The sequence below is a fragment of the Grampus griseus genome (assembly GCF_964374135.1).
Source record: "Grampus griseus genome assembly, chromosome: 6".
Taxonomy (NCBI): Eukaryota; Metazoa; Chordata; class Mammalia; order Artiodactyla; family Delphinidae; genus Grampus; species Grampus griseus.
The window spans coordinates 20,255,117-20,279,109 of NC_139000.1; the positions used below are offsets into that span (position 1 = coordinate 20,255,117).

At 48.6% G+C, this 23,993-nt stretch overlaps 2 protein-coding genes across 2 annotated transcripts in view; one reads left to right on the plus strand and one right to left on the minus strand.

Annotated features, from left to right (window-relative positions):
* RGS3 (regulator of G protein signaling 3) overlaps positions 1 to 23,114 on the minus strand; it is a gene marked incomplete at its 5' end in the record, with an annotated part of 127,536 nt that extends 104,422 nt beyond the window's left edge. Inside the window, 5 exon segments of the mRNA XM_082656624.1 lie at positions 3,812 to 3,880; positions 4,855 to 4,949; positions 6,019 to 6,077; positions 8,738 to 8,788; positions 23,036 to 23,114. Coding sequence (XP_082512750.1) covers positions 3,812 to 3,880; positions 4,855 to 4,949; positions 6,019 to 6,077; positions 8,738 to 8,788; positions 23,036 to 23,114 — 353 coding nt within the window.
* Positions 1 to 23,993, plus strand: part of RNF183 (ring finger protein 183) — a gene marked incomplete at its 3' end in the record, with an annotated part of 360,397 nt that overhangs the window by 206,299 nt on the left and 130,105 nt on the right. The gene's annotated exons all lie outside the window — the stretch shown is intronic.

The following is a 23,993-nucleotide window of genomic DNA, read 5'->3' on the forward strand; positions in this document are numbered from 1 at the left end:
TCATCTTGCTTCTCTAATACAAACTTACAGCCATAACTGGAAGGATCATGAGAATTCATGAAACAGATGCCCCCTTTTCATTTCCTAACTGACGGGACACTTCCCTGGCAGTCCAGTAGTTAAGACTGTGCTCCCAATGCAGGGGGCAGGGGTTCGATCCCTGGTCAGAGAACTAGATCCCGCACGGCGCAACTAAAGCCCGCATGCTGCAACTAAAAGAGCCCACATGCCACAACTAAAAGAGCCTGCGTGCCACAACTAAAGATCCCTCATCCTGCAACGAAGAGCCCACACGTGGCAACAAAGATCCCGTGTGCCGCAGCTAAGACCCAGCGCAGCCTAAATAAATAAATAAATAATTTTTTTAAAACAATGTAACTGCCACATATTCAGCTGGATGATTTATATAAAACTACATTATAAATGCTATGAGAGGTAGCCTGAGGCCTGAGGCACAAGTGTACTGACACAGAAAGGGTATGGCTTTGGAGCCCTTTATCACCTGGGTGAGCTGGTCAAGTGTACTATAATGTGGTTTGGCACCAGGCTACCTGGATTTGCATCTTGTTTTCACCACGTGCTGTCTGTGTTACCTTGGGCAAGTTACTTAACCTCTCTGTGCCTGTAAAAGAGAGACATCAATAATGCCTACTTTACATGGTGTTGTGAGGATTAAATTAGAAAATGCATGGAATATGCTTAATGTCCACACACTTAGTGGCCATTAAGTGATTAATAAATATGAGGTATCATATAACCTTGGGCAAGCTCCTTAGCCTTCGTAAATCTCAGTTTTCTCTTCTCTGAAGAGAGAGACAGTAATAATTCCTACCTCTCAGGGTCGCTGTGAGGATTGACTGAGATAATGTATGTAAAGTGCTTGGCACAGAGAAGAGTTCATAAATGTTTGTTTCCTTCCTTCTGTAATTGTCCTTCATGTTGTGAAGTTGCATGTCCGTCCTTCGGAGTAGCACAATTTGATCTGAGAGTGTTCGGCACAGAGTACCCAGGACAGTGTGCAACACACAGCAAGCGCCCTGTCTGTCTCCTCCAGCTCAGAGGCCTTCTCATTCAGGGATGGATCAATACTATGCTTCCCACCTGCTGAGCCGGTCACTGCGGTGCTGGCACCTTGGGCAGGGCCATCTGTTGGGAAAGCAGGTCTGCCTGAGCTTGCTCTGTCCCTCTTGAGCTTCGGGTTGGGACTGTGACCACGAGTTTGCCTGTTTTGTTTAATAAGGAATCTCACTTTCCCAAAATAGGCAACAAGCAGAGACACTGCCTCTGTCACGCTGCCTCACTGGGCGCTGACTCACTTTCCCCGGCCTCACTTTCTTTTCCAAAAACCGCCAAGTGCACTGCTGCCCCTTCTCCAGCAGGCTCCGCCTGGCTCACTGTGCTCTCGCAGGAGAGTGGTCACAGCAGAGGGAGCGGCGACTCCCAGTTTGGTGTCTGCCTCCGTCCAGAAGGCTCGCCAGGCGTCCTTCTGTCTCTCCGCCATTCCTCCTCTGTCTCCTTCAGGGCTTTCCCTTCCTGTGCCCATCCCTTCAAGGCTGGATTCTGACCCTTCGTCCTTGGCACCTACTGTCTTCCTGGGTGGTCTCACCTGCTCAAAATTTCACCCACCACCTTGGCGGGCACGGCTCCCACATCTCCACAGACCTCTCTCTCCCCTGAGCTCCAGGTCAGCAAAGGCAACCTTCCTACACAGCTCTCAGCTGGCTGCCCTCCAGGCACCTCCATCTCACCGTATCCACAGCTGCTCCCCCTTCCCCTCCGGTACACTCTGGCTTAGCTGAAGACGTCACCAGCTACCCAGGAGTTATCCTTGACTTCTCCCACTGCTCTCACAGCCAGATCACCGCTAAGTACTATTGGTTTAAGCTCCTAAATATATCCTGGGTCTGTTTCCCTCCTCTCTATCCCTACATCATCTCTCTCACAGAGTCACCACAAGAATCTCCCAGCTCCTCTCCAACCTCCAAAAGACCTACCAGAGTGATAGATCTAGAATACACACCTGTCACTCACCTGCTCAACACCCTTCAGTATCTCCCCGTCACCAGATTCCCAAACACCAAGCTGGCTGCATGAGAGTCACCCTGAGAGCTCGGGTAAGTGCAGATTCCTAGGCCCTGCCCGTGAAAATTCGGACTTAATCAATCTGATGTGTTCCCTGGGAACCTATGTTCCTCACCAGCATCCCAGGTGATTCTGATGCATAGCCAGGACTGAGAACTACTGGCCCTTCTGAGAAAATTCACACTCCAAAGAAACCCTACAGAATGATCCGATGTGGTTTATGCCAGCCTCTTCATCTTACCTCCAGTCACTCCCTACTTTGTAATTGACCCTCCGGCAACACCAATGAGTTTGCAGATCCCTCTCCACTCCTGCCCTGCCCTCTGTACTCTACTGGTTGAGACTGAAGACTCTAGGGTCTAAATACCTGGGTTCCCATCTTGCCCCTACTGTTCCCTGGCCATGCGAGCTTAGGCGAGTAACTCCCTTTCTTAGCTTCAGTTTCCTTTTCTGAAAACTTAAGACAAAAACACACTTTCCTTAGAGTTGCTTTAAGAACTAAATGAGATAATGCACTGTTAAACCCTGGCTTGTGGTCAACACCCAGTAAACGATTGCTCTTGTTTACGATATCAGTAAACGATAAAGTATCAGTAAATGATACTCTATTGAAAGACAAATCTTTCATTATGAAAGTTGAGGAAGGCTCAACTTTAAAAGCATACTAGCTATCAGATTTAGGGTACCAAAAAGCACTGAGCCCAAAAATATTTTCTGGGTCTAAGCTGGTGAGCTGAGCTGACTTTCATTCACCTAGGCCCTTTTCCGGTCACCATTCTGTTCTACGATTATTGGACAAATGTTACTGGCCACAGAGTTTCCCAGATTTCTTGGGCTGAACCAGCTGAATGAGGCCCTGCTGCTCACAGCAGGCCATGCAGTCAAGTGCTCTCACCCACTTCCATTCCCTTCCCTTAGCAGCTGATTCTCACCCTCACCACCCAGCACTCTTCCCTTGCTCTGTACTGGCCGCCATTACTAACGACCACATCCGCCTCCTGCGTCCTGGGCTGCCTGAAACCTGTTAGGTTTCTCCTACACAAAACTCTGCACCTCCTAAACTGGCCTCCTCATGGCAGCCTGAGCCCCCCACACGTGTTCCTGCCTCTTTGCCTTTGCTCGTGCTGTGCTCCTGCCTGCAATGCCCTTTCCAGCCTACTCTCCTTGTCTTATTCTTGAGCTCTGCCCCAAGTTCAAAGTCCCACTTTTTGCAACGAAGCCTTCCTCGATCGCCTCAGCCGATGATGAACTCTCCTTCTTCCCACACTTACTGTCCTTACTCATTTTGTTCCTTTATTCCTTCAGCCAATAATCACCAAACATCTACGTGCTAGGCACTGGGTACAGTGGTGACTAAGAGAGAAATGGACCCATTTTTCATGCAGCTTCTGCTCCTGTGGGACTGAGCCTGTGCGTATTGTGACTGTAATTTGCCTCCATGCAGAGCCTGGTGTCCTCTTCTGAAAGTAGGTGCCTTGAGAGCAGAAGCCACATGTAGGCTGGTTGGCATCCCAGTGGCCAACACAGCGTCTTGTTGATACCAAGGGCTCAGCAAATGCACGTTGGTAACATGATCCTCGGCATCACCTGGAGTGACGGGGACTCAAGGGAGCGGCAGCCTCTCAAACTTAGCCACCACCATTCATTTATCCAACAAGCACTAACTGAGCCCCTTCTGTATGCTGAGCCCAGAGCAGGATCTCCCCTCCAGCTCAGCAGTTCCCCTCACCTGGAGTCACCTGCCCTGTTCCACACTGTGACCAGAAGGCGCTTCTGTTCGTCTTCCTCTTGGACAGGACTGCAAAGCAAACCAGACAGTCAGTGTGTTAGCAGGGCCGAGCTCCAGTCCAGACCCACGGAGTCCAGCATCATGGCAAATGTTGGAAATAACCTGAATACCAACCATAGGATCTGGTTAAATAAACTACAGCACAAATAGTGTGGGAGATGAGTATTTACATTCATGAAAGAGTTTACATTACATTGTTAGGGATGAAAAGGAGGTTACAACACGATACTATAGAACAATGCCATCTTTGGAAACACACACCCACACAAATTCGAAGATCTGAAAAGAAATACCACAGAACATATCAGTGAGTAGCAGGACTTGGAGTGTTTTCTCTCTTCTTCTTCTTGTTTGCCTATATTTTCTATTTTTCTACAAGAAGCAAAATTACCTTGTGTAGTAAGGAAAATAACAAAATATGATTAGTTTTCACTAATAGGAAAATACAAAATGTCCATTACCTTCCCATTGGTCCCAGAGTTCAGAGATGAGGGGAAGAAATAATAACAATAACACCTGACACTCTGTGTTATACTGTCTCATTTACACCTCCGCTCTCTGAGGTTGGTACGTTATTAGCCCCATTTTACAAATAAGGAAGCCAAGACTCAGAGAGGTTAGCAAGTTGGGGACAGTCGGGAGGGGAGGCAAAACATCCCTCAGCTTGGAAAATTCCTTCTGCTAAAGGAGAAGGTTTGTCCTGAGGCACAGTGGGAAATTGCCTACTTTTTTCAGGGGCTGCCAGCCTCAGGCTGGACATTTTAGTTATGAGAACCAGCCACATGATACCGTATCACTGTGGACCTTGCTGCTGGGCCAGGTGCCAGGGAGGCAAGGACACAAGTAAATGAGAAAGCAAAGATATCCTTTAGAAGTCACTGTTTTTCTGCTTAGATCTGATTCTAGATTTGGCAAACAGAGCTGTTTCCAGATAAACACTCCTTCCCTCTGCTCTCGAGGGCCCAGCTGCTCCAGACTCTTACAGGAGGAAGTGCTCGTGGAAGACTGGGTCTCTGCAGTCTGGAATGGTCTGCGTCTTCTGACAGCATAGTCGATTCTCTTCGGGGACCAAAGAAATCTTGAATTGGAGAAAAGTAAGGGTTAGCCGATCTCAGAGCCATGTAATCACCTAACCCCAGTGGCTGACTCTGCACATCTCAAAGCTAAAGGCTTCCCAAGTGTTCTTCAAATCAGCTTCTGCAGTGGACAGAGTGGAGTCCTCAATCAAATGCCAGGAAAGAAAGAGGAGCCCTGGGCTGGAGGCACTGCAGTCAGATGCCAGGACAGGGCCTCACAGGGGTGGTACCCAGGAGGCAGCACCAGGCCCAGGCAGAGATGGGGTGCAACTTGACCATCTCTGCTCTTCCTCCAAGCAGAGAGGTTCCCCCAAAGCACAAGGCCTCTTCACTTCTAAGTTCCCAGCAGCTGCTGAGCGCTCCCTTCCCAGGAGGCTCCAGGCCAGCCTCTGCCAAGGCCCCCCACCCACGCTCTCGTCCTAGTGCCATGCATCCCCCGCCGCAGGTTCCCACCCCGCTCCTGACCTTGTCCCAGCCCACAGGGGCCTCTGAGCAGCCTGGCGGCTTCGGGAAGAAGGCAGAGCGATGCACCAAAGCCTGCACCTGACATCCGGCTGCCACACTCTGGGAGGTGCCTGGCCTTTGGCTCCGGCTGGAAGTAGGCCCCCTGCCCCTATGGGGCCTCTGTCTTCACTGCAAGGGCTCCTTTCAGACGGATCCTGCAGCCCTCAGAGACACCCCCTCTACCCCACCACCCAAACTGCCACGCTGCCTCTAGTTTTGGGGAAGGGAGGGGTGAAGATGCTGCTTTTCACCAGAGGGCTTGGGATTGCCTGTGGATTTCCGTCAACCACATGCTCACAGTGCTCCCCTATGGGGTGACGCACAAGATCACCCATAAGATTCCAGAGCTTGCAGGAAGCCCTAGAGACCAAGCCGGGCTAAGGGAAGGGGGTCCATCTCAGCTCAGGGCCTCGTCACTAGGCTTAATAAACGCCTACTGACCAAACGATGTAACCGCAGCTGCCACCTCGAATGACCCGAGGCCCACAGGTGTGCTGGGACCTTGGGACTCAGTCCGGTGATGTGGTCCCTCACCACGCCCCACCCCACCTCCAGCTCATCACATACCTTCACGTAGGAATCACAGACGCCAGGCTCCTTGCTCACCAGGCCTTTGCCTTCTATGACTAAACAGAGAATTAAAATGTTGGGGTGGGTGGGTGGGAAGGATCATTACCAGGCTCTTAAGCTACATACCAACCACTGATATTAACCCCTCTCTGGTCTAGCCCACTCCCACCATCTCCCACACTCAGGCATCACCTTCACCGAGGCATTATAGGATGCTTTCAATTCCCTGACTCCCTGAAAGGGAATGAAAAGTTTATGGAGTCCAACCCCTCATTTAATGGCGACGATGAGGCTATGAGGGGCATCCAAAGACAGTAAGAAACGTGCCCAAAGTCACAGAGCAATGCGAATGACAGAGCTTGGTTTAGATCCCTGTCTCTTGACTCCCAGTCCAGTGCTCCTTCCACCGCACAAGACTGCCTCCTGGGATGGAAGGGCCGAGTTGGAGGACATAGTCACATGAGCCACAGCAAGTTGCTTCACCAGGAGACTGAATCTGCCATTTTGTAATGGGTCGGTGATAATAATGGGTTACTGATAATAATATCCACTTCACGTGGTAGTTGTGCAGATTAAACGAGATCATGTGTCTAAGGTGCTTAGTAGAGTGCCCGGCAAGGTAACTGCTCAAGAAAGGTTTGCTAAAGAAAACAAGAATAAATAAAGGCAAGGGATGGGGGGGGGGGTGCAGGGTGCAGGTCTGGCCACGAAAGCAAGTGTGGCTTGTTTGCCTGAGGTCTGTAGAAAGCAGACAGTGGACCTAACAGAAGCTGAGCCTCTTTTCTATTTTCTTTTCTGTTCGGTTTTAATTGAGCCCTAGGGCTTGGCTCAGACGGAGCCCCTGTAGTCTGAGGCGTGAGGCCTGGGAAGCCAAAGGAGAGAGGGGAACAGGCTGAAAGTGATGAAGGGCCTAAGACTGGGGTGAAGCCAAAGCAAACTGTGCAGGACGAATGGACCGGGGGAGGCTAAGATGCACTTGGCAAAAACTGTTTGCACAGCTGGAGTCAGGCTCTGGCAGGCAAAGAACCCCCCTCTGTTGGTCCTTGGGAAGTTCACCTTGGGCCCCCCAGGGCCAAGACTGGAGGACCCAGGCGCCTGCTGGTCTCCTCTGCCTGGTGTCCTAGCAACTGTTCCTGCGTGAGACCTTCCTGTGGGTGTGGTTCTTGAGGGCGGGATCCAGGCCTGATGAAGCCCTTGGTCTACCTGTCCCCGCCATGGAGTTGAGGCAGACATGGTCCCCACCCTCGCTACACTCGCCGTCTACTGAAGGAGACAGATCCTGGACACACCAGGGTGACACAGTGTAGTCAGGACTGTGATGAGGACACAGAGGAGGAAGCAACAAACTCAGCCCTGCAGGTGGGTCAGGGGGTGATTCCTGGAGGGGAAAAAATGAGCCAAAATGAGCCTTCCTTCCTGAGTCTTAATGAGATTAAGGCAGGCATATTTCTTACGAAATCAGAGGAAGGGAGACGTATTCTTCAAAAGGAGTTCAAACAGAAGGCAGGCTCAGACGCAAGGAACAGAGGGTGCGAAGGCAGGGGCATAAGCAAGCGTGATGCACTGGGGGGCGAGGAGGGCACAAAACCAGACAGAACAGGGGGCGGAGGGTGCCTTGAACAGCAAGAGCCAGGGAGGCTGGTGAGACAGGCAGGGCCTGCTGGGCCAAACAGAAGAGCCGGCCATGAAAGAAGCCCAGTAACTATTTGTGTGCTGGACAGAAGGATAAACAAATGGATAAATGGCAGGTACAGTATAAAATCCTCTGGGCGGCACATCAGACCTTCATGGCCCGGTCCCAGCTCACCCCTGCACCCACTCCTGTGCTGCGCCGCGGGCACGTTAGACAGTCCTCAAGGGCGTCGTGCTCTCTCTGACCCCAGGCCTTCGCACCTGCAGCTCCCCCGGCGTGAAGTGCCCGGCCCTCCTGCTCCCCTCTGCCCGGCTCAGGCTCGGTCCTCCTTCAGGATGGAGTGTGGGCATCGCCCCCTCTGCCAAGCCTTCCTGCCATCCTATCAGCGCCACCCAGACAGAGGTGGGTGCTTCTCCTTGGTGTCCCCAGCCCCTGGCACAGGGCCAATGCTCAATCACTATTTTTGGAATTTATGGTTTTCTATCTTATTTAACAAATACTAATATAGGGTTTACCACATGCTGGGCTCTGTCCTAAGCACTTTACTAATATTGACTCCTTTAATCCTTGTCACATCCCATAAGATAGGTACTTTTATTGCCATCCAGCAGATGAGAAACTAAGCTTGTTTAAGGTCACTTGGCAAGAAAGTATCAGAGCCGGGATTCAGACACGAGCAGTCTGGTTCCAAAGGTGGCGACCTTAGCCGTGACACTGCCATCAACGAACAAATGAATGGATGAGAAAAAGAGAAAGAGATAAGAAGGGAAGGAAGGAAGACAAGAGGAAGGACAGGGAAGCTCTTCTGTGGCCCCTCTCCACTGGGGCCAAGGAAGATGCTGAGGTGCCCGGGGACAGCTCCAGCCTGCTGTGGACTCCACCTGCATCGGAGCAGGACCAGGGAAATGTCTCTAGGAGTCCCAAGTGAATACACACTTGTTTTCAACAGACACAGGGCAGGACACTATACAAAGATGAAAAAGTAGCCTTGGCCATGGTAATACCTCCACCCGGCCCTGGCTCCACGCGGGAGGCCAAGTAGCCCAACCTTCCCCGGTGAGCCCGGCACACAGCCATACTCACTGTGGAGCAGCAGAACCCGGTCCTGGGCATCGATGGACAGCTTCAGCTGACCTGAGGAAACGACAAGAGAGACAGCTTCACCTCACTTCCTTGCCAGGTGAAAAATGGAGTGACGTTGACGGGAATGTGCTTCTGTTCCTGTGAAGCGATTCAAAGATTCATGCAGTCTCTGGGTTGGCAGGGAGCTCAGAAACCACCTAGTTAAGCCTCCTCACCACGTCAATACCTCCAGCAGTGCTGATTTCCATCCTTACTCCCCCAGGTGACGGGGCGCTGACTACAAGGCAGCCCAGGTCAAGGCTGGGGAGCTCTCACTGTTGGACAGCCAGAAAAGTTGTTGCATCCACATCTCAGTGAGGCTAGATTGGAGAGTTAAGGATCCTGGGTCTCAGTCAGAAGTCCATGCTGGGGGGTTGGCCAAAGCTTTCCAGCTGTGACAGACAGCTAGCTATGTTCTGGGAAGGCAATAACAATACAAGGACATACGATGAATGAGTTTGGGGAAAAGCAAAAGGAAAGAGATCAGCTGTGGGCAGAGAGATCCTTCGAAGTCAATGCTACTGCCCCCAGTCATTCCACAGAATCCTGACCTCCCTAAAGAAAAGCTAAGGAGGCTTCCTCTGACCTTGGCTTAGAGCCTTGCTACTCAAAGTGAGGTCCAAGAACCAGCAGCACAAGAAGCTTGTGGAAGATGGTTAAAAATTCAGCACCTCAAGCCCTGGCCCAGGCCTCCTGAATTCAGGGCTGCAGTTTAACAATATCCCCAGGAAGTTGCATGCACATTAAAGGTTGAGGAGCCCTAGACCAGAGCACACTGAAGAGTCTCTGGACATGTTTCTAAGCTTGGAGATGGCCCTCTTAAGCAAAACACAAAAAAGCAGAGGCCACAGGGAAAAGATAGATAAATCTGACTCCACAAGACTTTTAAAATGTCTGTTACAATTAAACATATCATAAACAAAGTTACGAGACAACACAATAGAAAAACAAGCAAAGGATATTGAATTGGAAATTCAGCGATGACAAAATGGCCCATAAACATGCAAAAAGATGCTCAACTTCATGGAGATCTGAGACATGCAAATTAACAATAAAATACCACCTTCCCCCAATCTGATTGGCAGATAATCTAAAAGACGATAATGTCAAATGTTGGTAAAGATGCAGGAAAACAGATACCCTCATACCCCGCTGGAGGAAGTGTAAATGGAGGGTAATTTCTGACAATATCTATTAAATATAGATGTCCTTAGCATTCAACCTAGCAGTTATACTTCCAGGTAACTATGATAGACAAAAACTCAAGTGTGCACAAAGGCTGGCGCCACAGCACTGGAAAAAATTGGAAACACCTGAAAAATCCATCCATATGAAAATGGTTAAATGAACGAACTATAGCTGTGTTGTGGGATACTATGGGCTGATATAAACAATGGGGGAGCAGTATAAGTCCTGGAATAGGAACATTATTGAGACATGTTTTTAAGTGGAACAAGCAAATTGCAGAACAATACACATGGTATATATTTCTGTGTGTGTGGTGTGCTCTGTGTGTGTGTGTGTGTGTGTGTGTGTTCTGAAAGGATGTCAAATTAAAAACAGTGATCACCTCTAGGGAAGAGACTGTGAATTGGAGGGAGGGAAGTCAAGAGGAATCTCAGTCTATCACTACTGTAGTTGTTGTAACAGTACAAATATATCCATGACCTATAGTACTTTTATAATTAAAAATAAACTAAAGAGGAAACACACAGACATAGAGAACAGACTTCTGGTTGCCAAGGGGGAGCAGGGGTAGGGGAGGGAAGGAATGGGAGTTTGGGATTGGCAGAGGCAAACGATTATATATAGGATGGATAAACAACAAGGTCCTACTGTATAGCACAGGGAACTATAGTCAACATCCTGTGACAAACCATAATGCAAAAATATGAAAAAATATATACAGGAGAAATTAACACAACATTGTAAATCAACTATATTTCAACAAAACTTAAAAAAAATAAATAAAGAGCAAACAAATAAAGAAGGAAAGAGGGGGACTTCCCTGGTGGCACAGTGGTTAAGAATCCACCTGCCGATGCAGGGGACACGGGTGGGAGCCCTGGTCTGGGAAGATCCCACATGCTGCGGAGCAACTAAGCCCATGCACCACAACTACTGAGCCTGCGCTCTAGAGCCCACGGGCCACAACTACTGAGCCCACGTGCCACAACTACTGAAGCCCGCGCACCTAGAGCCGGTGCTCCACAACAAGAGAAGCCACTGCAATGAGAAGCCCACGTACTGCAATGAAGAGTAGTCCCCGCTCACTGCAACCAGAGAAAGCCCACGTGCAGCAATGAAGACCCAACACAGCCAAAAATAAATAAATAAATGTATAAAAAAACACAAAAAGCAGAACATCAGGTCATCCTCACAGACACCCAGTGGCTCTCCAGCATGGATAGAGAAGAGCTAGGACCACACTCCTCCTCCTCAATGACACGTGGAAAAATCTTCTCTCCATTCAATAGACTCCTCCTAGAACTTCAAGAAACCACTGAACTAGATCTACCCAGTGGACACAGGGGAAGGGCAGGGCTTCCCAGCCTGCAGCAAACCAGCACATCATCCAGAAAGCCCTGCATCTGCTCCATCCATGACAATGCTGTCTAGAAGTTGTCTGCCTCTGCTTGATCACCTCCAGTGATGGGGAGCTCACTTTCCACAACGAGAGCCCTGTCCCTTTTGAGATAGATCTGATTGTTCCGTGCTTCATCTTTATTGAGCCAAAAGTGATCTCTCAGTAGCTTTCATTAACTGGACCTCACTCTGCAGTCTCTGGGCTCTCTCCTTTACACCAAAGTCTGAAGTCCCTCCAGCATTCCTCATGGCACAGTTAGACACCCCTCGTCATCCCAACTGTTCATCTCTGGACATGCCCCGTGAAACTGGACTGGTGGTTGGGGCTCGCGCTTAGTTGCTGGCTGGCAGAAGGGCAGGCATAGCACAGAAAGGAGGGAAACTCCACGCCTCATAGCCCTACATCAGTCCACCAACCACTATGATCTTGCCTCTCATACTTTGGGGTGTTTAATCTACAGTCCCAAGCAATTCAGCCTGCAGCAAACCCTGGTCCAGCTCTTCACCCATCAGAAATCCCTGCCGCTCTCCTGCCCAGGACACTGATCTCAGAAGCCCAGGAGGTCTGCTCCAGCCCCAGACCCAACTACGCTCCTCTCTCGGAGCCACAATGTCCTCGGCTGTGAGGTGGAGCTAATAATAGGGGTTATCACACTTTCTGAGCTGTGTGGGGATCAGATAATGCTGGAGGGCGAGGAGGTCCTTGGATGAAAGGCGCCAGGAGAATCCATGGTATTATTAGTTCAAGGTCTGAGCAATTACCACTTTGGGGATTCCTAGAGCTGAGAAACCTCCTACAAAACCTGGGCCCAGATCCAGCGTGGGGTGGGAGAAGGAGGCTGGAAACAGATGAACAGGGCCAGCAGCCATGGACTGGATCTCATCGACCCAAAGGCATCTACACTTAACAAATTTTTTCTGAAACTGTTACCAGTGCAAAGCCGACTCGGGCCCAAACACATCTGGCTTTCCACAGCCGTGGGAACCACTGTGCTGCCCAACACCTATCCCCTTCCAACGGCCCTTTCCCAGAAATCAGAACCGAGAAATCTCCTGACACAAGTGGTCACTAATTCCATTTGACAAGCATCTGCCGGGCACCTGCACGAAGGCCTGAGGGAGGAAGGGCAGATCTGAACAGTGCCTACCCTCAGGGAACTCAGAGCCCAGTGGCTAGGTCAGGGGCGTGAGCAAGGTCAAGGGTGGAGCTGGAGCAGAGGATGGGCCTGGGGTGAAGACTGACTCAGAAATCAGATGAGTCTGCACAGCTCCACGCAGCTCCTCTTCCAGGCCCCGCCTACACCCTGTAACAGCAGAGAAACTAAACCCAGCAGACCAAGCTCCAAGTCCCCAGGGCAGTACACACCCTACCCCAGCCCATTCTCAGGCTCACCGATGAGGGAGAGCAAGATGAAGAATGAGAACCCTTCCCTTGGCCATGACTGTCCCCTCTGTCCCCCCCCTTAGTCCATTCCATCGAATGTCTAAGACTCCTAAAATCACCTTGCCCAACCTCCTCACCTGGTAGTCAGAACAGTCCTGCCCAGAGATGAAAGGTGACTTGCCCTGGGCCCAGAGGGACCAGGGTAGACTGAGCCAGAACTAGAGACCAGAACTCTGCCCAAACCTTTCCTGTGCACTGAACTGGTTTTCCAGAACACTCACGGCCCTCTAACTATGCACCATGGCTCTGCCAATGCAACCCTGGGGTCCAGGAGCAGAGAGAGCCATCAGACACAGGACAAGGTTTGCCCTTTGCTTGAGAAGCCAAGAGGAAGCCCAAGAGAGGGCGGGCTCCAAGAAATGTCTTCACGTCTAGAGAAATGAACCACCAGGAGGAGGGGAAGTCAGGTTGAATCCCTGGGGGCTTCAGCTGGTCTAGGTACCAGCTAATCAAGCCCCCCAAATCTGTGGTCTTGTCAATATCCCTACTTTCTCCCTAGGCTCAGGGTGTGGCCTGAGAATATGCAGGAAGTTCAGGCTAGAGGGCCTGAAGTCATCCTCACTAGGTGTTTGGGAGCCCTGGAGAGGGCACATCCCCAGTTCCCATGGGGCTACAGTTGGGCACCGACTCTGTCTGCAAAGGGTGGTGGTGACAGGTGCCCAGAGAGGCTGCAGGAGGTCACCACGGAGCGGGGACCCAGAGGTAAAGGGAGAACAGACGAGCCCCATATGGCAGGAAAAACACCAGATGAGAGTGAGCTTCAGAAAGTGCAGAGAAAGCAACGAAACCATGTTCTGCTGGGTACAGGACTTGGGGGTTTCGGACTCACTGGGCACCATGGGAAAAACGTTATAGAAGCCAGCTAAAGAAATTTAATCCGCCAGACCTTCCTAAATAGAGGGCCACAGGAAGATGAGCTCCGACTCTAAGGACACAGTCAGAAGAGACCTACTCAGAAAATGAAGCAAGAAGATGAGGGCTGCACACCACTGCTGAACACAAGGGTCAGCAGGAATGTGTCCTAGAAGGAGCTCACACCACCCAGAGGTGTGCGGAGACTACATTTATGAGGGACTTGCCTGGCTAGCACGGAGCAGCAGTCATCCCCAAACTCAATTCGCCCCAAAAACAATTCCCCATTTAAGAGCTGTCATGTGTTAAAAGCCACAGGAAGGAGGATGATAACGGGACAAACATACAAAGGAGGTTGGGTCTACATGGAGCCTGGCCAGCCGCTAACACTCAGAGACAGTTATGCCCTGTTCATGCATTTCACTCTCTGCCTCTAAGGGAGAAATGGTAGCGGTGCTGGGGAACTGGAGCCACACAGCTCTTAGGATGTAGCTCTGTAGAATTTCAAGTGTTTTGTTTGGAGGAGGGAGAACCTTGAGTTCCATTTGGAGAAGCGGCCCTGGCTTTTGATGGTAAGTGCTGGCAGAACAAAAGTGAGGAGGGGGCTGCCGTGGTGGAATAAAAATCATGATGGGTCAATTCAACCCTGTTCATTTGACTCTCTGCTTCCTGTGAAACCTCATATTCATGTGGCTTCCCAAGCTGTTTTTCCTTCCAGAAGTAGATTGCACTACCAGCATGAGTCTGCTAACATCTTGACTGCAACCTACGTGAGAGACCCTCAGCAAAAACACCCAGCTAAGCCATGCCCAAACTCCTGACTCACAGAAACAGTGAGATAAAAAATGTTTGGTTTTTTAAGCCAATACGTAGTGGAATCACCTGTTATGAAGCAGTAGATAACTAATACATACCCATGTTGCCTCCACAATTGTGTGACATAAATCTGATCTCAATTCTGAAGCAATTTTTCAATTTTAAAAATTGTTAAGAAAATACAGTTCTAAGATAAATCAGCATAGTATGACTAAGGATAAAGAAGACTCCCAGTTTTTGAGGTCCGTCCTTTTCTTAATAAAGAATTTTGATAGATTTAAACCATACTCATTATCACCAAACTGCAAAATCTGGAAATGTCCCACATTAACCCAAGGACAGCCCAGCACATTCAAGAAAATGCTTTACCTACAGAGCAAATGGTTTTCTTTTATACATATTTGTGTACAATACTATAATATATAGAAAATTCACATTATCCTGCCTTTTCCAATTCTCCTTTAAGTTTTATTATAGTAATTTAATCACATCTATAAAGTCATATAAGTTTAATTCCAGAATTGTCAGTTTTATCACATTTTATAAATTACTCAGCATCCTTATCCATTTCATATTACAGGCTTCTCCAAATTTAAGTATGTTATTATATAATGATTAGCACCTGTTATGTGCTTGCTAATAGCTTTGAGCCATACAATGGAATCAATTATTTATTTTCATTATGTTTTTTAAATATTTATTTATTTATTTATTTATTTATTTTGGCTGCACCGGGTCTTAGTTACGGCACAGAATCTTCGTTGCAGCATGTGGGATCTGTTGCAGCATGCGGACTTCTTAGTTGCGGCATGCGGGCTTCTTAGTTGCGGCATGCGAACTCTTAGTTGCGGCATGCATGTGGGATCTAGTTCCCCAACCAGGGATCAAACCCAGGTCTCTTGCATTGGGTGCATGGAGTCTTACTCACTGACCACCAGGGAAGTCCCCTGTTTTCATTACGTTTTACATTTTCATTATTTTTTTCTCTATCAAATGAAGTTTTCCAGCAGAACAAATCTAATAGGAAAAACACAAGAGAGGAAGCATGTATCTCTAAGCAAAGCATTTTGGAATCATTAAGACCTAGTTTGGGTCCTGGTTCCACCACTGATGATCCTTAATCACTACATCCTCAGTTTTCTCATCTGTACAATGGAAAGAATAATAATAATACAGCCCTAATGGAGCTGTTGTAAAAGTGGGAACTAATATATGTGAAGTACCTGGCAAATAGAAGGCATTCCCACTGAAATGACAATAGGAAGGGAGGAAAGAAGAAAAAGAAAAAAAACAAGTCAGAAAAATTAGAAAACATATGTAGGGGACTTCTATTCCTGGGATGACAGACGCACTGAGGAAATCTAGAAAAGCTAGACAAAATATTTAAAAGCAGCTTCTTGGAGATGTAACAAGATAGAGAGGAACTACGAAGCAGGATCTGGGGGGATGGAGGTCCATGCAATTAAGTTTACTGTTTTTCTGGGCTAATTTTCTCCTAGGGGTATTTACAAATTCCAGAGGTAGCAAAGTCTGATAGCCTGAGCAGAGTTTCTGCCTGCCTCTTGGGGCTGGAGGAACAGGAGTTGGAGACCAGGGCCTGCCAAGAAGTGGGGTCCTTCTGCAGCCCTACATTTTGGGTTGGAGCCCCAAAGGGTTGCTCCTTAGGAACAGAGTAAACCATGGTCAGACACAGTTCCTCAAGGGACTGCAGCTCACCTCAATCTGAGTCCCTAACATTGAATTAAGATTATCCCAGATGCTAGTGACCTCCAGCACCTGACAGAAACAAATAAAGATCTTTTTAAAGAAGATATCATCCCAGGTCTGCATTAAGAAGAAAAAAATAACAAGTCTGTGTCTGCCGTTTGTAACAGACACAGCACACCTAAAATGTAAAGAAACAGAAAGATTGAAAGAAATAGGATGGAAAAAGATATGCCAAGCAATTATTAACCAAAAGAAGGCTGGGTATCTATGTCAATCTCAGGAAAAGTGGACTCTGTCTCCACTAGAAATGAAAAGAAGACTTCATAACAATAAAAAAAGACCAGAATAATAAGAGTTTCAACTCATCAGAAAGATAATGATTCTAAATTTTTATGTTCTTAATATTGCTTCAAAATATATAAAGGAAAAAAGTGACAGAACTATAATGAGAAATACATAAATTTATAATCATAGTAGGAATTTTAACACACTTCTCTCAGTAACTGATGGGGGGGGGAAGAAATCAGCAAGGATATAGAATATATGAACAGCATAAGTAGTAAACTTCACCTAAACCTGACATATGCAAAGCACACTACACCCACCTACTTCAGATCTTTTCAAGTACACACAGAACATTTATAAAAGCCGAGCCATCAAAGGACTGAATGAATGCAGAGTACGTTCTCTGCATAAAGGTAAAATAAGGAACAAGAAAACTACTAAAAACCCCAGTATTTGGAAATTAAGAAATATAATTCCAAATAACCCATGGATCCAAGAAGAAATTACTCGAAAATTAGAAAACATTTTGAACGGAATGATAAAGAAAAAAACAATTTACGTATCAAACATGAGGCTTCTGGGGCTTCCCTGGTGGCGCAGTGGTTGAGGGTCCGCCTGCCGATGCAGGGGACACGGGTTCGTGACCCGGTCCGGGAAGATCCCACGTGCCGTGGAGCGGCTGGGCCCATGAGCCATGGCCGCTGAGCCTGCGCGTCTGGAGCCTGTGCTCCACAACGGGAGAGGCCACAACGGTGAGAGGCCCACATACCGCAAAAAAAAAAAAACAAAAAAAACCACATGAGGCTTCCGGATATTGGCAATCCAGAAGCCAATCCCCAGTTTAAGTTACACAGTATTTGCTTCACAATAAATCACTGAACTGCACATCATTTGGAGGGACACTTTTCTGTATGTGTGTTATATTTCATAATAAAAAGTGTTTTAAAAAAGAACAGAGAGAGCAGAACTGGAAAAGAAAACAAAGGGTTATCAACAGGCCAGACTGAGAATTTCTGAATGCTCCCAAGCAAATGGACTCCAAATGACAGGAAAGCCAATAAATGCTGAGGCCCCTGACCAGCAAATGACAAGCTTTTGAGAAATGGTTGGATGGGTTTCCCCATCGTCCTGGGCTCAGAGCAGCCGGGCGAGCCAGGGGCAGCTGGCAGGGACAGGACATGTCGCAGGCCTCAAGTTCAGGGCCTGACTTCACACTGCCCAACACATCATCCTGCCTGGCATCTGTTCCCAAGCTTCATTCTCACTACAGAAAATGGACTTTTTATCTTTGCGGCTTCTATAGAGGCAGAGAAAGGAGAGGGACAGGTCCCAGCTAATATAGTACTATCACAACAAACATAGAAAAACAAAGAAAATGCCCACCAAATTAACGACATTCCTTAGTCTACTCTGCCTGCAGAACCACATCTTTCTGACTTCCTTCTAGTGTCCAAGATTCCAGGCACTTTCTCTAGAGCTTACAGGCAGAGCCGCTACCCACAGCTTTCATTTGGGTATAACCGTTCTAAAGAGAGTTGGGTTGGTCACCGAATGGCCGCAGCTCCCTGCAGCCCTCAGAACGTGTCCAGCCTGCCTATCACCTCCTGGCTCAGACCCTGGAGGAAAGGCAAGCTGTTCTCTCCCATGACCACTCACCACATTCAGGCCCTGGACCAAATCCCAGGTAAGTTAATTATCTGTTGCCTCAGGCAAACTAATAAGTTGGTATTCTTTCAAGAAGATATGCTTTAAATACTTATCAAACATTTTTATGAACTTGGGTTTATATTTTCTATATAAAATATTATGCCTAAATTCATATGGAAAATCAAGGAACCCAAGGTAGTAAAAACAATCTTGAAAAAGAAGAACAAGATTGAAGGACTCACACTTCCCAATTTCAAAACTTACTACAAAGCAGCCGTTTTCAAGACAGTGTGATACTGGCATAAGAAAAGACAAACAGATTAATGGAATAGAATTAAAAGTCCAGAAAGAAACTCATGTATGTATGGTCAATTAATTTTCAACATAGGTGCCAAGACCATCCAATGACGATATAATAGTATTTTCAATAAACGATGCCAGGACAACTGGATACCATATATACGTGAATGAAGTTGGATCCTTTCCTCACACGATACACAAAAATTAACTCAAAATGTTTTTTTAAAAATAAGCTTTTAACTCAAAGACCTAAATCTAAGAGTCAAAACTATACAACTCTTTTTTTTTTATAAATTTATTTATTTTATTTATTTTTGGCTGCACTGGGTCTTTGTTGCTGCACACGGGCTTTCTCTAGTTGTGGCAAGTGGGGGCTACTCTTCGTTGTGGTGCACAGGCTTCTCATTGCTGTGGCTTCTCTTGTTGCGGAGCACAGGCTCTAGGTGTGCAGGCTGCAGTAGTTGTGCTGCGCGGGCTCAGTAGTTGTGGTTCGCGGGCTCTAGAGTACAGTCAGTAGTTGTGGTGCACGGGCTTAGTTGCTCCGCAGCATGTGGGATCTTCCCAGACCAGGGCTCGAACCTGTGTCCCCTGCATTGGCAGGCAGACTCCTAACCACTGTGCCACCAGGGAAGCCCTCAAAACTATAAAACTCTAAGAAGAAAACATAGAAGTAAATTTCTGTGACCTTGGATATGATAGTAGATGCTGAGATTTGACACCAAAAGCACAGCAACAAAATTAAAAATGGATTAATTGGACTCCATCAAAATGAAAAAAATTTGAGCTTCATAGAACACTATCAAGAAAGTGGATCAAAAAACCCACAGATTGGGCTTCCCTGGTGGCGCAGTGGTTGAGAGTCCGCCTGCCGATGCAGGGGACACGGGTTTGTGCCCCGGTCCAGGAAGATCCCACATGCCACGGAGCGGCTAGGCCTGTGAGCCATGGCTGCTGAGCCTGCGCATCCGGAGCCTGTGCTCCGCAACGGGAGAGGCCACAACAGTGAGAGGCCCGCGTACCGCAAAAAAAAAAAAAGTCAGATAATAGCAAGTGTTGGTGAGGTTGTGGAGAAAGCAAAACCCTCATGCCTTGCTGACAGAAATGCAAAATGGTGCAACCACTCTGGAAAAGAGTTTCGTAGTTTCTCAAATAGTTAAACATAGAGTTACCATTTGACCTAGTAATTCCACTCCTAGGTGTATATCCAAGAGAACTGAAAACATTTGTCCACACAAAAACTTGTGTATCAGTGTTCATAGCTGAGCAATATTCATAATAGCCAAAAGACAGAAAAAACGCAGATGTCCATCAATGAATTAATAAACAAAATGTGGTATATCCATACAATAGAATATTACTCAGCTGTAAAAATGAATGAAATACTGATATATGCTACAACATGGATGAACCTTGTAAACATTATGCTAACTGAAAGAAGCCAGTCACAAAAGGCCACCTATTATAGGATTCCATTTATATGAAATGTCCAGAATAAGCAAGTATATAAGGACAGAAAGTAAATTAGTGATTGCTTAGAGTTAGGGGACAGAGGGGATTGGGAATTGGGGGTAATAAACTAAAGGGTATAGTGTTTCTTTTTGAAGTGATAAAAATGGTCTAAAATTGACTGTGGTAATGGTTACACAACTCTGTGAATGTACTGAAAACCATTTAATTGTATAATTTAAATGAGTGAATTGTATGTATGTGAATTATATCTCAAAAAAGCTATTTTTTAAGTTAACAAACATACTAATAAAATTAAAATATATAATCCTGAAGGAAAAAAAACTTATGTGCACCTGTAATGGCTTCTTCAAATTATACCATTTCTCATAAATATAAAATCCCTCTGGAGTAGTTGGGTTCGAGCTCTAGTTTACTTACCCCCCTCCCTTGAAGCCAGGCCACCTCCTTAGAAGGCAACATAATGTATGGCCAACTAACGTTACTTGAAGGTGCCCCTTATTGGGGGACAAGGAGCTGTACTTATGCACACACATACACACACACACACACACACACACACAAATACATAAATCACGACATATTCCATACAGTATTCTCCCTGAAAAAAATTCTGGTCAAAACAATTTTGTTTCTTTTTAGTTCCAGAGATGCTGGAAATTTAGCTCCCTTTACCTATTTGTGCTCAGGGAACTACCAGTTAAGCAGCAGCTTCCTCTGGTTCCACCAGGGCAAAGCAAAGCCCACTGCTGAAGGCCAGGGGCTACCTGCCATGCTGGGGAAAAGCCAGTGAACTGAGGAAAACTTAGCAAAGACCTTCATTTTAAGGGAGTCCAAGTTGGCTATCAAACTGAATAGTTGATAGCCAAAACCTGAATACTTGATAGCCAACTGACTCTGAATCCATAGCTTCCAAACCTGGCTCATCAACAAAATACTTCTGTGACTTCTTAAAATTACAGATTCTTTGACTGCACCCCAGACCTATTAAACCAGGATCTCTGGGATCTCCAGGTGCTTCTGATAACTAGCCACGTTTGAAAACTACTGGTAAAACTCTTCATTCCCAAGCAGAAAAGCAAAGATCACACAGTGTACAAAGAAATCAGCAGCCTGGAAGAGGGACGGCATTTGTCAAGGAAACAGAGCTAATGAAGGAAGCAGGAGAGAACTCTTCCAGTGTCAGTCCACGGAGAGATTTGAGAGGAGGCCGCATACGTGGAGCGGGAGGCTCCCCACCCCACCAGGTTCCTGCCCGCCCCGGTGCACACTCAGGTCACATCACACCCTGATACCCACCCAACACAGCCCTGAGGCCGTGGCTGGGCAGGTCATCCACTCCCTGCTGGGTTGGACCCTCCCCAACTTCCCAGATCTGGCAGGGAGATTAACTCAGTACAAGAATATGGGCTGATACAAGGAAATAGTCACATCATACCAGTAAGGAAAAGAAACGGGTTACAAAGCTGTACATACAGCAGAATCTCAATTTTGTTAAAATTAGGCACACACAAATACACACACACACACACACACACACACACACACACAGAGAGAGAGAGAGAGAGAGAGAAATAAGTCTGGAAGGATATAAACCATGTTAACAATGGCCTCCTCTGGGGAGTCAAATTACAGGTGATTTTCACTTTCTTCTTTTCACTAAGTTTTCAACAATGAATACATCTTACCGTGATAATAAGGAGAAAAAACAGTGAAACGTTTTTTACTTTTTAATCAGGACACGGCTAAGGTAACAAGGCCTCACAGCTCTCCGCCACTCTTTCCTGACCACTCCAGTACCACCAGCTCAGAGCATCCCGGGAACCTCTCCTATCTGGTAGAATGCCACATCCTCGTGGGGTTAACAGGATTGCCTCCACCGGTTGGGAGGATTAAATGAGATGATGCAGGGAAAGCACCTGGCACACGGCATGGCACGTGATAAACATGCAATAAACGGTGTTGAGTTAATTACTCTTGTTACCCTCTACCAACTGGACCCGTGAATTCCAGGATGCCAGACCACAGGCCATTTCTAGGGGCCAAGCCACTGCTTTTCCGTTACTCCCTCTGCCCCTAGAGAAGAAGGCAGGTTGTGAAGAGCCAAGCGTGCTGATAGAGGTAAGCCCGAGAGTAGGAGAGCCGGAACCCCAAGGAGGGCACAACTCCTTAGGTGCTCTGTCTTTGAAATGTGGGCAAAGTCCACTTATGTTGCAGTAACTGCCCCAACTTTCATGAGGAAAATTGTATAAAAGTTTTTTTTTAATGTGCTGTACACGTCATCTCAGAAGGCTTGAGCTCAGGTACCAACTCTGCAGCTGGCTCACTGGGAGACCTTCCTCTCGGGATCTCAAGTCTTCAGAGAGGAGACATAACTCCCTGCCCACAGAGAGTTGCAGAACCAGTGAGGAAACAAGGGCTAGGAAGAGCTGTATCCTAGGACACAGCTATTTATCTTACTGTGGGGACTTGGAAGGCCAGGTCTGCCCAGACTATTGGGGCAGCTGCTGCCCAGCTATTATTTGGGGGAACCCACACCTGCTATCTAGGGGCTTGGAAGCAGGAGCCTACTGCCCAATTCTTTCCGCCTCAAGCCCCCAGGGCAGCCCTGGGACCCTGCTGAGAGCGCAGTAGCTCCTGGAGGGGAGAATTCTCCCATCTCTGCTGCAGGTCAGGCATCCACCGGAGCCGTGGCGCTGCAGCCGCTCCAAGGTGAGCCCACAGGAAGCCAAGGCCATTGGGGCTGACCCAGCACCTGTCCTGTCCCTGAGCCAAAGGGAAGAGGACTGAGGAGGTCTGGAGATGTAGTAACAAGACCTTGACTTAACCCTGAGCTGCTTGTTAATGGGAAGCTCAGTGGTGGCAAACCCCATCCCTGAAAGATTAACTGGGGCACGACTGTTCCAGCCAAGTGAGGCACAACCAACTGCACTCGGCACCAGTGGCCGGGCAGCAGGTGGGGCCCAGTGGCTTGAGCGGCCTGAGCTGCCTGAGCCTGTGCCCTGAGCCCCTCCTGCGCGACCACGGGAGGCAGATGTCCCCAAACAGAAGGATGGCTGCTCCCTGCCTCACCTGCCACCACGAGGGGGTTGCCCTCTCTGGGCGCTGCGGGCAGGGTGAAGCAGTCCCTGGCGGCAGCCGCCGCGGGCACTTACCAAAAGTGGTGAGGTAGAAGGACAAGCCCGGGTGGGCGCGCCGGCTCCCGAGGGAGACGCGGTGCAGGGAGCGCTCCATGGCAATGGCCCCGCTCCCGCCGGGCCGGGGTGCCTGTAACTCAAGGCGTCTGTGTTGCTCCCAGTAACCGAGGCAGCAGGTTCACCGCCCCCGCGCCAGTGTCTAGGCGGCGGGCGCGGGAGGCCGGCTTCAGCGCGCGTTTGAACCTGCGGGCGCGCCAGGCCCTGATTGGCCCGCGCCGGTTTGAATGCGGAGATTTCCACCTGACCGAGCCGCCACCGGCCGAGGGGAGGAGGCGCCCGCGGCCCATCTGCTGCCGGGACGGCGGTCCTCCCCGTGGAGCCGGCAGGATGGGCGGCCCCACAGAGGCTCGGGGCTCGGGGGCCACTCTGGGCTGCAGGTGCCAGCCCCATACCAGGCCCGCAGCTCCTGGCGCGCCCACTCGGCGGGCTTGGCCTGCTCGCCCAGCTGCCCCAGGCCAGCAGTTAGCTAGGTTTGCAACATGCTTTGAAGCTCAGACCTGTACTCACCAGACCCAAGCAAGGGCAGGGGAGCACCCTCCTGGCCCAAAGCGGTGGGGTTTGGGAAAACGTTCTCCACCCTTGGACCTGCACCCCCCACCAGCTGCAGGGCCCTTCCCTGACCCTGGCCCATCTCTCTCTTGAGCCCTCTCTTGGATGAGAGCAGCCTGGCACAGGTCCAGACCAGAGCAGCTTCCTCCCCTCATGGCCCCCCATGGGCAGCCTGGTGCCATGAGACAGGAGCACAGGCCCCCAGCTCCTGAGGGACAGAAATGCACAGCGTAGTGTGTGGAGGGGGCAGGCACTTGCAATCTCCAGAGCTCGTTGCGAGGAAGCAGAGCCGGAAGGAAGGTCAGCCCCTGCGCTGCTTTGTCGGCAAACATTCATGGGATGCCTCCTGGGAGCAGTTTCAAAGACA